This window comes from Anguilla rostrata, chromosome 17, assembly GCF_018555375.3.
Source record: "Anguilla rostrata isolate EN2019 chromosome 17, ASM1855537v3, whole genome shotgun sequence".
Lineage (NCBI taxonomy): Eukaryota > Metazoa > Chordata > Actinopteri > Anguilliformes > Anguillidae > Anguilla > Anguilla rostrata.
In genome coordinates, this window is record NC_057949.1 from 15,110,751 (window position 1) to 15,125,750 (window position 15,000).

At 48.4% G+C, this 15,000-nt stretch overlaps 1 protein-coding gene across 9 annotated transcripts in view; it reads left to right on the forward strand.

Annotated features, from left to right (window-relative positions):
• syt3 (synaptotagmin III) overlaps positions 1 to 15,000 on the forward strand; it is a 47,658-nt gene that overhangs the window by 11,333 nt on the left and 21,325 nt on the right. For 6 of the 9 annotated variants that reach the window (XR_010326916.1, XR_010326917.1, XR_010326914.1 and 3 more), the window contains exons 1-3: positions 4,479 to 4,788; positions 9,734 to 10,164; positions 11,288 to 11,521. Coding sequence is in view for 5 of the 9 variants with exons in the window: in XM_064316566.1 (XP_064172636.1) it covers positions 11,371 to 11,521 (151 nt within the window). In the remaining 4 variants the exon portion in view is untranslated. Of the gene's footprint in view, positions 1 to 4,477; positions 4,789 to 9,733; positions 10,165 to 11,265; positions 11,522 to 15,000 lie in introns of those variants that run through there. The other 3 variants (XM_064316571.1, XM_064316569.1, XM_064316570.1) reach the window with 3 other exon arrangements.

Below are 15,000 nucleotides of genomic sequence, written 5' to 3' on the forward strand. Positions count from 1 at the left end.
AGAGGGTTAACAGTGGGAGGGTTAATGTGTGTGAGAGGGTTAATGTGTGAGAGGGTAATGCGTGTGAGAGGGTTAATGTGTGAGAGGGTTAATGTGTGAGAGGGTAATGCGTGTGAGAGGGTTAACAGTGAGAGGGTTAATGTGTGAGAGGGTTAACAGTGAGAGGGTTAATATGTGTGAGAGGGTTAATGTGTGAGAGGGTTAACAGTGAGAGGGTTAATATGTGTGAGAGGGTTAATGTGTGAGAGGGTTAACAGTGAGAGGGTTAATATGTGTGAGAGGGTTAATGTGTGAGAGGGTTAATGTGTCAGAAGGTTAACAGTGTGAGAGGGTTAACAGTGAGAGGGTTAATGTGTGAGAGGGTTAACAGTGTGAGAGCATTAACATGGTGACAGTAACACAGTTGAACCCTCTGACTGTGTGGAAGTACGGTGAACAGGAGAGGGGTCACTGCATTTGGACCCCAACGTCACGTTTACACACCTGGAGGAGGGAGGGGGGGGGTGTTAAGCAACACGCTGACTGAGTTCCCCAACACGGGAGGGACAGCGGGAGAGAGATAATTTAAAAAAGCGAGAGCAGCGTTCAGACATTCCCGCCCAGAAGAAGACAGGATGAATCAGAACGGCTTCTCCTGCGCAGGCTATCCCTAGAACTCCCTCTTCATCAATTTAACATCCAAGGCGTCTTCCGCGTGAGTCAGCGTCACGACGTTTCGAGTCGCTGCGCGCGGAGAATACGGACGAGCGGGCGAGGAGTCAAACCCGCGGGGCCGCCCGCTTTCGGAGGCGGTGAAACGGGACGCGCGGTGACGCTAAACCCCACGCGGAGCCGGAGAGCGCAGACGCTCTCTCCCCACGCCGCCGGCGCTCCGGCTTCGTGTTTACTCTCTAGTCTTCTCGGCTCGCAGATCATCTCTCTCTCTCTCTCTCCCTTTCTTCTTATCTGCGGGCTTCCTCTTCGGACTCCTCCCTCGGGTCCGTTTCGCTCGCTCGCCCGCCCGCTCGCCCGCCGGCCGTCCCCCGGAGGTAAACCCGACCGCGATATCTCTCCAGGCTCTCCGAATCTTTTCGGAGCACGTCTCCCTAAATAGACTCCGTCTAGGCCCGGGGTCGGACGGGTTCTCTCGCTGCTCCTGACGACGCCAGGAGAGACGCTGACACGGGTTAGAGGACACGTGAAAAAAAAACCCCATTTCCTGTCTACAGCACTACACACTTCCCACGGACAGTCACATCAGTTGTGTTATGCTCGGTACTGCACTTCATATGCAGTTGTTGCAGTTGACTTATGTTAAAAAACTTTCAGTTCCATTCATTAAAACATGACACAGAATATGTATTTTATAATTAAGTGGGTGGTGGACTCTGGTCTAATACCTGCCTCTACCTCAGACCATGGTTTAAGAGTCTGTCTCTCTCTCAGTCTAACAGAGTCTCTCTGTCTCTATCTCAGTCTAATACAGTCTCTCTGTCTCTATCTCAGTCTACCGTAGTCTCTACTCGTGTCTCTCTATCTCAGTCATCAACCGCCATCAGCTAAGTTTCTGTCTCTATCTCAGTCTAACACAGAATCTCTGTCTCTATCTCTGTCTAACACAGTATCTCTGTTTCTATCTCAATCTAACAGAGTCTCTCTGTCTCTATCTCAGTCTAACAGAGTCTCTCTGTCTCTATCTCTGTCTAACAGAGTCTCTCTGTCTCTATCTCAGTCTAACACAGAATCTCTGTCTCTATCTCAGTCTAACAGAGTCTCTCTGTCTCTATCTCAGTCTAACAGAGTCTCTCTGTCTCTATCTCAGTCCTGAGTCTAACAGAGTCTCTCTGTCTCTCTCTCAGTCCTGGTCTCACACATCTCCCAAGTATCAGATGCTGTGAAAGGGCTTATAAAGTGATTAAATGAGCACATTTCCTTCCATTCTCTTCTGTTTCGAAATTCAGTCATTTATTGTGTACTGCTCTATGTGTAAATGTATATTTTTCTGTGTTTGTCCAGGTCCAGGCCTGCTCCTGTATGTGTGTATGAGTGTGTGTGTGTGTGTGTGTGTGAGAGAGTGTGATTATGCATGTGTGTGTGTGTGTGTGTGAGTTTGTGTGTATGCGTGTGTGTGTGCATGTAAGTGTACGCGTGTGAGTGTGAGTATGCATGTATGTGTGTGTATGTGTGTGCGTGTGCGTGAGAGAGTGAGTGTGCATGTGCGTATGTATGCGTGTGTGAGTATGCATTGTGTGTGTATGTGTGTGACAGTGTGAGTATGCATGTGCGCATGTGTGTGTGTGTGTGTGTGTGTGTGTGTGCATGTATGTGAATATTCATCTGTCAGCAGCAGTTTAACACATATGCACTGCAGTGAGCTCTGTTGGTGGTGTGAAGGAAAAGCTGTTTTCTGACACATGGGCTCTGGATTTACACTGAATTAATCCTCTCTAAGAACAGAGCTTTAGAGCCAGTCCTCCTCCAGCACCTCCTTTAGAGCCTGTCCTCCTCCAGCACCTCCTTTAGGGCCAGTCCTCCTCCAGCTCCTCCTTTAGGGCCATTTCTCCTCCAGCACCTCCTTTATGGCTTGTCCTCCTCCAGCACCTCCTTTAGGGCCTAGCCTCCGGTTATCCTCCCAGCTCCTCCTTAGGGCTTGTCCTCTCCAGCACCTCCTTAGGCTGTCCTCCTCCAGCACCTCCTTTAGGGTTAGTCCTCACTCCTCCTTAAATACTCCTCAGCACTCTTTAGGCCTGTCCTCCTCCAGCACCTCCTTTAGGTTAGTCTCTCAGCTCCTCCTTAGAGCAACTCCTGATCCTTTAGGGCCAACACAGTTTTGAGAAAGTTCTGAATACTCAATATTTCAAGGCAACTTAGTTCATTTAGTTTTTTTACAGTTAAGAGCTTAACTTTGATTTTTGATCTCAAAAGATTTAGTAAGGCAAGCTGCCTTGAAATTTTGAACATCTGAACTTTATTTATTTTTACAGTTAATCCTCTTCCAGCTCCATGCCTCTCCCAACCACTTTAGACCACAGCCTCATCCATTCCAGTTTACACCCCCGCCACATTGAGCCTCATTCACATCCTCTCCTCTCTCTGCCTGTCCTCTCTACGTCCTACTCTTCATTTGACACGCTCTCTCCTTCTACCTCCTCTCTTTCTCTCGCTCAGCTGTCTGGCCCTGTCCGCTTTTTTTTCCCTGTCCCCTCTCGGCAGTGACAGATAACAGACGCAGCTGCTCGCTCTCGTTTATCTACCCATCATCCCTCGCTCCGGGCTACCCTTGCCAGTCTCCCGGTCTCTCTCTCTCTCTCTCTCTCTTTCACTCGCTCTCTCCGTCTTTCTCTCTGACATCCTGCATGATGTCACTCCAGCAGCAGGCATGTGCAATGAGCATCCTGATCTTTTCTACATTTACTTTCTGCCATCTTCTTCTTCCTATTATTATTATCATCATCATCATCACCATCACCAATTCCCTTATCATTGTTGCTGTAGGTGTAGTGGTAACAATAACGTAATGATGTGACCCCCCCCCCCCCAGCTGTCTTCCCTAATATTACTATTGAAAAGTGTACAAACTCAATTTGGGTTGCATACTGTACACGCGATTTTGTTCAGATTTTTTTGCATCATTATGGTGTCGCAATTTGCAGTCGCAATTTAATTCAGTTATTAATCTTTTTTATAGTAGTTGACACTGTTTCAAATGAATTAATTGCGAAGTTATCGCAAAATGCTTGTTGTTACTCATAGGAACTTACAACTCACAATGGTATGCTAGTTTCAGATTTTAACCCTGGAAGTCTGTGCTAGTTGGCTCGTTCTCTCTGTGGATGTACAGGTTCTGTCCAAGTACGTTCATTTCCTCACAAAATAATGTGTTCCCAGAAGCAATATAGCTCAATCTGCCGGCGGACCGTCCAAGAGATGAAGCATTTGGTCTCAGCAATTAACACGTGAGAGCTGTTTGAATAGACGTCCTCCACTGTAATAACTTGGTTTTGAACAGTTGTGAATATACGAATTTATACGAGTTCTTGTTCTACATAGCAAATAAATAAATTAATAAATTAATTAATAAATTAATTAATTAATTAATACCCCAGAAGTCTATACAGCGTGTAGTAAGGTGTGAATTTATTGCCTTTCTTAGCGCTGGTGATATTGCTAAATTTAGAGTTAAGATTGTATGAACCATAAATGTGCCTTTTGCATTTGTACAAGTCGGCGGAGCGGTTAAAATGCATAATTATTTATTATATAGGGGTGATATATGTTCGAAAAGGCATGCATCAAAAATGTGTGCAGCAAAGCGTCATTCCCCGTGAGAAAAATCGTTCGCAATAAAATAATCACGAAGCTCCTTGGCGGATAATAGGAACCGGACGTCACCCGATACATTGCATCGCCTATTTGACTCCCTCTAGTGGTCGGCCTTTCCACTGAGGTGCATTCCTCTTTCTCCTGTTTTCATACACCCCTCCTTCTACCTTTTCCTCCCGCCTCAATCCCTTTCCCCCCTCTCCGCGCCTACAAATACATCAGCATGTCTTTAGTACTGGTCGCGCTGTACAGTCAGCGGAGACGGCGAGCCTCTTAATATTCCGGTCACAACCCAGAGAGGGAGGGAGGGAAGGAGGGAGGGAGGAGGAACGAGTAGAGACGGATAAAAAAAGGGAGGGTGAAAAGCCACTGAAAAAGAATTACACTGAGAAGATGAAAGAGGGAGAGGGAAGAGAAGAGAAGTAAAGGCTATCCCCGTCGTTCGTCTCTCGCGCCCGGTCTACCCTTCACCACCTCCCCTCTCAGGTGCAGTATTCGGGCTTTTTCCGTGCCGGCGGTGGGGGGTGGGATTTTCATCCCGTTGTAAACGCGTCGCACCTAAAAAAATTGGTTCGGTGAAAAGGGGGGAGAGGTATGGGGGGAGAGGTATGAGCGGAGAGAATAAAGGATGGGAGCATGTAGAGGTATGAAAAGACAATATTACTATTGACATCACAGAGCTTTTCTATCGGTGTGCAGCGGATAGGTTATCCGGGATGCGTTGCTGTGTGCATGGGCTGCAGATTTACTAAATATGGGTCTGCACGTATACGGTGTATCCTCGTGTCATTACAACCTTACATAGGCTATATGTATTACGCGTTGGTATCTGGCTATACGTATTCGCATATTTGTGGATCTCAAAAGCGTTTGCCCACTATGCCCAAACGTACTAAATGTGAATACGTAGTGGGAGTGTGTTTTGGCACATAGGCTATATTATTCTTTTTTTAAACTTGCGTACTTCAGGTGCACGCACACGTATGGCACATTCGTATTACACATCTTTTGCATAATGCATACGTTCATGTGCCGTCTGTGGGCTGGTCGCCACCGTAATTTTCACGCATTTAACTTTAACGCGATTCCAATATACTGAAGGAGGACTACGCAAACATACACTGAGTGTAAGGGGTTTTTTTGGCGGGGGAGGGGAGGGGGTGTTAACATGAATTAACTAAACGAGCTCAGCGTCTGAATTGTTGCCCTCCACAACTGCCCCTCTTCTCTCAAACCCGCCGTTGCGCACCGACATTGAGATATGCGCGTGCCACACTCCCGAAGGGAAACACCTATTATACATTAGTTATTATTTACCTGGTATGCGGTGTCTACACCTTTAATTTGCGCTGATTATCCTTTCATACTACCTGGGTAGTTTGACTGAAGCGAATCGCCAGATCTTCCTCAAGTGTACGTCAGTGGTCTACCTGTGAATGCAACCTGTGACTCCGTGCCTACAGGTCCACCATCTGAAACATCACACATTCTGTCCCACGCTGTTATTAATATTGCTGGGTCCAGCGCCATATATTCTGCTATATTACGTGAACAGATGCCACTGAAACGTTTAGCGACAAGCGAATAACATTTCAACTTTTCGCTTGAGGGTAGCTCATCTATTTAATAATTGAAGAGAATTTTGATTTTGGATGGTTCACGGTATAATAAAGTATTCTGCTTAATCTGTTATACTCTGCCGAACTGAGTCATATGCGTTTGTCGATATCAATCATTCATTTTAATCTTCTGCTCATTTTTGCTGTATCTAAATAGTTAAGAAATAGGTTCGGAAAGGTTCGGACATTTCAAGCAGTCTGATGCATTTGTTTTGGAGGGCATTTGTCAATTGGCACAGAAAGGATCTTATTCACGTCAGTTCTGCCCAAGAAGATAATTATTTTTGCGACAGCATCCCTGTGGTTTTCTATACATAGCAGTTGCATTTAGCCGATACCACCTACATCACTGTTATCATTCCTATACCAGATCGACTGTCTGGTATAGTAATGATAACGCGCTGAAATTGCGTTGAAATTTGGAGACGCGATAAAAGTGTCACGTGGTCAGCATGGTCAAGCTTTGCAGGTGCGCTTAAGTCCCGGGGGGTGTTCACAGATCCCTGCCGGTGCCGGTGGCCAAAGTCGTAATTTGCGTGAGTCATGGAAAAGCGCGCACAGACGCAGTGAGAACAGACGAGCTTTTAAAGAAGCAGTGTAGCAGAATGGAATATTACAACATTCATTATCATAAAATATATTTATTGTAAGTAACTAAACTGACATTAAGGTTACATATTTTTGGATGCTGCATGCTTTACATTCGTAGCCTACAGTGGCCAAGTCAATCCGAATAGTTTGAGGTTAACTTTCAGTAGTAAAACTTAAACAGCCTTACGTACAGTATTGTTCTGTATAAACATGAGGATTATATTTTGTGTAACAAAAGGTGCACGGCCTTCAATTAGTCATTGAAAGCAGGGGGATACTTCTTTGATTCCGTTTCTTGCCTGAAGTTGATTCCCAAATTGCAACACTTGATTTTTTTTTGTCTTGAAATACAATAAAACCGTTCTTTGTGAAGTAATATCAGCAGGCTGACACAAGGCAGTTTCTATAAACTTTTGTTTACCGTGGTTTTACTCCAAGGCCAAATATCTCAGAAAAAAAAAACAGGAAAAAAATCGGTTCTACTCTTTGAAGGTGCGGACTCGTGGTGGCATAGATCGCTATTTCTGTTTTACTGCTTCGTGCGCGAGTAAGATTCGAGTAACCTTAAGGAAGGCATTTAAGTAAATGCTGCTGTTTTACAGATATAATTGTCTGTGAGACCTCAAATCTGTGGTTTTGACTTACCGTATGATGTGGCTCGTCACCCCCGATAACAGGATGGATTGATTCATTGAAGCGAGGCAGTGAAGACGAGGCAGTGAAAAGACTAAGAAAAAAAACTTCACTGGATAAAGAAAATGTTTTGCTTCAGATTTTCACATCTACATTTTTTTAGGTTTTAGAAATGGAAAATGTCTAAGTTCATTTAAATGAATCTAAACGCATAATTCAGTTGAGAACCTAAGAATATAGGTGGAACAAACTGAAGTAAAACTTTTCGGTTTATCCAATTAAACATTTTTTCAGTGCAAGTCAACACGTCTTTTCATTTTTGTCTTTTCAAAGTGTACTTTGGCCGGTTCTCTAAAAGTCTGAAATACGTTCACGGCGTTGGAGCGTCTGAAAGTGAGGAGCGGTTGAGGGCCGTGAAAAGCAACGTCTGGTTATTCTCTTTGATCCTCAATAGGGTCTGATTGGCCTCTCGGCTTCTAAACAGCGTCTGATTGGCCCATAGACTGTATAGACGCTGCCCACTCCGAATAGCGCTGCTTGGTGTCGTGATTTGGCATTGCGTGGAGTATTACTTGGCGTGACGGTATCGATTTGAATTGGAACGCAGTCAATGGGAAAGTCTGAAAGGTCAGGCCTGCCGCTGAATCCGTGTGGATATGCGATTCTGCGCAGAACTGAGTGTCTGTCTCACGCAGGCAGGTGTCTACATACCAGCTCTCTCCCACTCTCTGTGTCTGCATCTGTGTGAGTCACTGTCTGTGCTGCTGGTACAATACCTCGTTATGTGTGTGTGTGTGTGTGTGTGTGTGTGTGCGTGGTGTGTGTATGTTAGTGTGTGTGTGTTTGGGGGTGTGGGTGTGTGCATGCGTGCAGTCGTGTACGAGTGTGTGTGGGTGTGCGTGTGGTGCGTGTGTGTTAGTGTGTGAGTGCGTGGGTGTGTCTATTTGTGAGTGTGTGTGAGCATGTGTGCATGCATGTGGGGGTGTGGGTGTGTGCATGCATGTGTGTGGATGTGCGTGTGTGTGTGCGTTTAGTGTGTGCAGTGCATGCATGTGTGTGTGCGTGGGGGTGTGGGTGTGTGCATGCATGTGTGTGGATGTGCGTGTGTGTGTGCGTGGGGGTGTGGGTGTGTGCATGCATGTGTGTGGATGTGCGTGTGTGTGCGTTTAGTGTGTGCAGTGCATGCATGTGTGTGTGATAGCATTAGCACTGTGCATTCACTGTCTACGTGTTGTGAACAATCTTAGATGTGGAACTCCTGTTCCTCGTGAATTCAGTTTATCCTCATCTATTTGTTTATTCTCTCCATCCTCTCCTTTCTTTTGCTCCCCCCTCTCTCCCTCTCCCCCCCCTTGCCTTTATTTCAGTTTAGCTCTCTCTTTCCCTTCATCTTATTACACGCATATCTCTCTCCTTGTACTTTTCCTCTCCTCCTCGCTCCTCCTCGTCTGTCTCTCCTGGGCTTTTCCTCGTCCTGTATGTGGCCACATTCTTTCTTTATTTCATTTTTTTTGTGTCTTTTTTTATGTCCTGTGCTTTGCCAGACGGCCATTTCTCAGCGTGAGGCATGGGGAGTTTAAGGCGAAGCTCTGGCAGATTTATGGGTGGAGTCAGGGAGGGGGGGGAGGGAGGGACTTATTTAATGCTCTCACCTCGGACTCCGTGTCCACCTGACTAAATAGCCCGAGATGGAAGGGCGAGTGAGCTAATGACGAATTAGGCCCCTCTCTCTCCGCTCTCGACCCGATTACTGCCGAATGCGTGTTGATTGTGCTGGCTATTACATTAGCGCTTATATAGGGAAGGAGAGAGGGGGGAGAGAGAGAGAGAGAGGGGAGAGAGAGAGAGAGAGAGAGGGGGAGAGAGAGAGGAGGAGAGGAGAGAGAGAGGAGGAGAGAGAGAGAGAGAGGAGGGAGGGAGAGAGAGAGGGGGAGAGTGAGGAGAGAGAGAGGGGGAGAGGAGGGAGAGAGAGAGAGGGGGGAGAGTGAGGGGGGGAGAGCGAGAGAGAGAGAGAGAGAGGGGGCGAGAGAGCGAGGGAGGAGGGGGGGAGAGAGCGAGAGAATGAGTGCGAGACAGAGAACGAGATTGAGAAAGAGACAGAGAATGAGAGAGTGAGAAAGAGAGAGACAGAGAGAGAGAGAGCAAAAAAGAGAGAGAACGGGGAAGTGGAAATTCCCTGGATGAGAGTGAAGTAAATGTGTGCCTAGTCTGTCTCCATAGACAGATGGTCTCATTACAGCTCTTAATATGTTGATCAATAGACAGGTTAGCAAAAGGAGAAAGAGAAAGAGACACTATTCTCTGGATAAACACTGACTGGTAGACATTTTATGGAATCCACGGACAGATGAGCAGATATTCCTCTTACCACAGCAGTGATTTTGTGGACCAAAGGGAGACTGAGGAGTGCCTTGATATTTGAAGATAAATAGTTTCAGTTTACATTTTTGTAATTTATATTTGCCTCATTGTTCCCTCTTTACTGTAATGGTTTTTTTTACTGTAATGGAGACCGTCTGCAAACATCTGTGGCTCTGCCGTGGCCTTGCCGCAAAAAAAAAGCGTGATCTTTCTTCTTCTCCTCGCAGGGAAAGTTTCGGAGCCGACGAGCCGCGACCTCCGGGAGCCCTCCCGCCGTCTCCGCCACGCTTAGGAGCGAACGCCAGGAAGACCGGCGCGTTCAGAAGTAAAAAGCAAACAAGGAGCTACGCGACCCAGAATCCACCTGTGCCGCAGTCCGATGTCACGCTGAGATTTTAATCCCCTCAGATATTTTATCTCCCCGGTTCCTGCAGGGCTGCCTCCGATTCCGCCCTGCCTTTCGGGAAAAAAAACCGGAAATTGAACGCGTTCGGATGGCAAAGGAGGCCCGCTCTGGAGCGTAGAAGCTCGAAGCGTTCCGGCGAGACTTCGGCGGAATAAGAGCGCGGCGAGCGCGTCCGAGGAGCCGCTCGGCCCGGAGCTATGACCTGATGATCATGGACGGCCCCGCCCAACAGTGCATTCTCTCCTAAAACAGGTGCGTACGCTAACGGCGGCGCTAACGACGACAGCAGCGCTAACGATGGCTTCCGCTCCGCTCGTAAGCGGCCAGCGCGCGCGCTTGTGTTCGGCTACGGTCCGCCGAATCAGATTTCATTTAATAAGCTGATGAGTCACCGCTCGTTAAACGTAGCGATGTTGTTCCGAAGCAGGGGTGGCCAATCTTATCGGAGAAGGGCCGGTGTGGGTGCAGATCCAGCCCATCACAGAGGCACCTGGTTCTAATTACCAACATCTTGACTGAAGACCATGACCGGTTAATTAGTAGAATCAGGTGTCCTCATGCTGGGGTCAAACAAAAAGCCTGCACCCACACCAACCCTTTTAGGATAAGATTGGACACTCCTGATATAACCTGGAACCCACACCGGCCTGTTTGGGATCTTAAATAAAAATCTGCACCCACACTGTCCTGTTTGGGATAAGGTTGTCAGCCCTGATAAAATCTGGAACCCACACCTACCTGTTTCGGATCTCAGATAAAAACCTGCACCCACACCGGCCTGTATTGGATAAGATTGTCACCCCTGTTAAAACCTGGAACCCACATCAGCCTGTTTGGGATAAGATTGTCACCCTGGGTCTAGAGAAAAGGAGGAATACTGTTGTTTTTTTTTTTGGTTAGGCTGCTGCAGTCATGTCAGCATTGGGATACGTTTCTGGCTGACTGTATTCCTCTATTCTGTAGCGTTGCTCTTTTTTATTCATCTCCCAAGTCCTCTCTGCCTCTCTCTCTCTCTCTTTCTCCCTCTCTCTCTCTCACTCTATCTCCCTCCCTCTATTTCTCTCTCTCTCTCTCTCTCTCTCTCTCTTTATCGCCCCCCCTCTCTCCCTCTTCAGTCCTGTCTTCTGTGTCTCTCTGGTGTCGTGGCTGTCTGTCAGACGCACAGCCAGATGAAAGAGCTTGACTCACTGAATTGAATACACGGGGGGGGGGGCAGAATGCTGACTGACTCAGCCATGGGCTGAGCGGGCCCTCCCCCCTCCCTGATTGGCCCGTCCCTCCCTCTCTCCCTCCCTGATTGGCCCAGACTCTCGGAGGTGCACGGGAGCCCTCTGATTCATCTCAGACAGAGTTCCTGGGTTCTCTCTCCGTGCAGACACCCTGCTCTTGGTCCGGGGCGGAAGGGGAGCTGCGCTGCGATTGGCCGCCTGAGGTGGGGAGTGCGATGCTGATTGGAGGATGTCGGGGGACTGGGATGAAGACCTGTGCAACAAGGCCCTGGTGCTGGCAGAGGAGCTGTGCTTCCACTCGCCCGGGGGGTACAGCCAGAACGAGCGCTGCCAGGAGCTCAGCGACATACTGAGGGGCCGACACAGGCAGATCGACACAGGTGAGAGGGGCGGGGCCGGCCTGGAGGAGGGGCGGGGTCAGCCAGGAGGAGGGGTGGGGCCAGTTAGGAGGAAGGGCGGGGCCAGTCAGGATACAGGGCGGAGTCAGCCTGGAGGAGGGGCAGGGTCGGTCTGGAGGAGGGGCGGGGTTAGACAGGAGGAGAGGCAGGGTCAGTCTGGAGGAGGGGCGAGGCCAGTCAGGATACGGGGCGGAGTCAGCCTGGAGGAGGGGCGGGGCCAGCCAGGAGGAGGGGCAGGGTCAGCCAGGATATGGGGCGGAGTCAGCCTGGAGGAGGGGCAGGGTCCGTCTGGAGGAGGGGTGGGGTCAGTCTGGAGGAGGGGCAGGGTCAGTCCGGAGGAGGGGCGGGGTTTGTCTGAGGGAGGGATGGGGAAGCAGTCTTAAGAAAGAGATAATGTGAGTGAGACAAAGCAGGGGTCCTGAAAGAAAGAATGAACAGAGCTTTGGGCAGTTGGCACCACATGGTGAAGGCTTTGGGCAGTTGGCACCACATGGTGAAGGTTTTTGGGCAATTGACAGCCTGTCAGCCTGCGGGTCACGGGCTTGAATACCCATGTAAGTCTCTAACATTTTACAGCTGAGCTCCATCTTCAGTTGCTTTTGGCCACAGTGTCCGTAGTCTGCACCAGGGCACCCGACCAAGCTGCTAAATAATGTAATGGTTTTAGTCAGACATTACTGCTGTGTACAGTGCCACCGGCTCAGTGCTGTGCTGTACTGGAATAAAGATCAATACCTGGGGGGCCGGGGGGGGGGGGGGGGTGGTCGGGTGTACGGGGCTCACAAACAGCCCAGACGCTGCCGCGTGTCCGAGGGAGGGGCGCAAGTCCGCTAATTTTGTCCGTTTTATTTTTCGTATCGACGCCGTACCCAATCCTGCTTAACGAGGGCGTGGTTTTTTTTTGTTTTTTTTTTTGAAAGCGTGGTTGTTTACCGATTGCGGCCAAATGAAATCGGCCGCCAGGTTCCTCAGACTCCTGACGTCTGTCTGGGTGATGTGAGATTTCGGAAACAAACCCGCGGGATGTTTAAATGCTAACCAGCGCTCAGTGCTGGCAGCGGTATACAAAATGAAGGATGACAGGCTTTGATGTCAAACCGCTGACTTCGGCATCGCATAATTGGGACAGAATGAAGTTATCATTACTCAAAGCGTCCGGTGTTTCCATTGACGCTGCCTACTTTCTTGCATGTTGGAAATGAACGAGCCTGCTGCATGTGTGTCTCGTTAACGAACGGATGTTTCTGTTCTGAAAGTGTTTCCTGTTTAAAAGCAGTAGGTAATCGTCACCTTTGAAAATACAGACTCAAAAGGGGGTCTGTATTTTGAAAAGGGATTTGGATTATGTTATGTCACTGTGGGTCAAGATTGCTCGAGGGAAAAGACTTTTACATTTTACCAGACAAATATAAAGTGCCGTGAATACACTACAACAAAATATATTTCCTTGAGGGGAACGAGTCTGCCACCGACATCAAACCTTGATTTAAGTAGCAGCAAACGAACGGCGAATGTGATCCTCAGTACAGATACAAGGCTCCTGAATTTAAACGCGCAGCTCGTAGAGCCGATATTTGTTTGTAATCATATATACCGACGTTACCGTTACGCGAGTCCGGCCTTACGGAAACAGTTTCTGAGAAACTGCAAAATCAATACGGGAGCAGGCGATGCGCCATGGTAAGGTGGAGTCGCGTGAGAAAAGTGAGGGGCTTGGAAACGCTCAATGTGAACAAGAGCACACATTTATACCTAAAATAGTGCATGTGTTTAAAACAAGATATATGCTGTATATATGCAGGACTGAACTATACTTTTATGCAGTGTTTTTTGTACACATTCTATTTGTGTTCATCCGATGTAAAATTATCAGATCAGATTATAGCAATTTCTGGGAGGTTTTTAACTTGTTCTGACCAAAAATGTTTTATTTAAAAGAGTTTTTTTTAAATGTTCGCATAAATTACATATAAATTGATTTATGTTGTGGTGGCAGGAACATGACCTTTGCAATGCAGGGGCTTGCTCTGTGTGTGTTTGTGTGTGCGTGTGTACATGTGCATATGTGTGTGTGCGTATGTGTGTCAGTGTGTGTGTTTATATATGTAGGTATATATATGTAAATATGTAAATATATATATATATGTAAATTAGCATTAGCTGCTGCAGTGAACAGGAACTCTTTGAAGCTGTTTGTGTTTGTAGTCGCTCAGATCCAAACGAGCATATTTGGGACAGTGCCGTTAACTTCATTGCTATGCAGAACATCAGCAGGTTTGTGGACGTTCGAGTCTGACGAGGCACAGCTGTGCAGTAACGTCTGGTTCCGCCCCCCCCCCCCCCCCCAAACCGAGCCCGTTTCGCTCTCCACGCGTGGAGCTTCGCCTGGCTGGACCTAGCTGCCACAACCACCACCCCCCCTTCCCCGCCACCCCCCTCCCCTCCCACTGTCCTTATTACAGCTGTTAATTGTCAGTTCTCAGTCCGAGGGCTGTAATAATGACCAAATCGCCAGGCGTGGGCAGGCACGCATCCGATGGGCCCCCCCACCCGGGGCGACGGAGATGAACAGGCGGGGAACGTTTCCTCGAGCTCCGATAGGCCGGTCTGCAGGAGTCACGCGCGGGTGTTAAATTCTCGCTCTCAGTTTTCTTTTCTTTTTTTCCTGCTGTAGAACGCTATACCTTTTTTCCCGAGTGCGTGCGAGCTCTTTATTAACCCGCTTCCTGGTTGTGGGGGCGAAGCGCGCTGGGCCGGAGCTCCGGTCAGGCGCCTTCGCGGTTCTCCCCTCTCTCTCTTTTCTCTCTGCCCCTCCTCCTCCTCTCTCGGTCTCGCTCTCTCGCTCCCTCCATCCGCGTCTCGTTCCCCCACAGCATCAGATCGTCCGTCAGAAACCGACGACCCGGAAAACTTTCCCGTCGGCCGCCGTCAGGCCGCAGTTCAGCCCGCCCTGCCTGCGGAGGGCGCTGTCCCACTCGGTGGCTGGCTCTAATTCCGCCGCCCAATCGCGGCTTCCCGCTTCCCCATGTTGGGGTGGGGGGGGAGTTGTAATGCACAGCTATAAAAGAGGCCAGTTTAAGAGGAATGAATTGCCCTCAGGTGTGGTGGTGGTTTGGTTTCATTCTGCCCAATCAGATTGCTCGCTCGCGTCCCCCCCCCCCCCCCATAAGGCCACAGTGTGCCAAATCTGCATGGAAATTTATGGAACCTCCTCAGGCAAATGATTTTAATAGATAAGATAATAGATGGGATAAGATATTACTCTTTATTATTCTAGATCTGGGTTAATCAGTAGCAACCATAACGCAAGACACACTCGGATCTACGCCACAGAAAAGGCACAAGTAAATAACAACTCGAATGCTAATAACACGAAAGCTAATGCTAATAAAGCGGAGCCTTGGAAATGTGTTTGGACCGTTTTGACCTTTGACCTTTCTGCAGCTGGAATTCGATGTGGC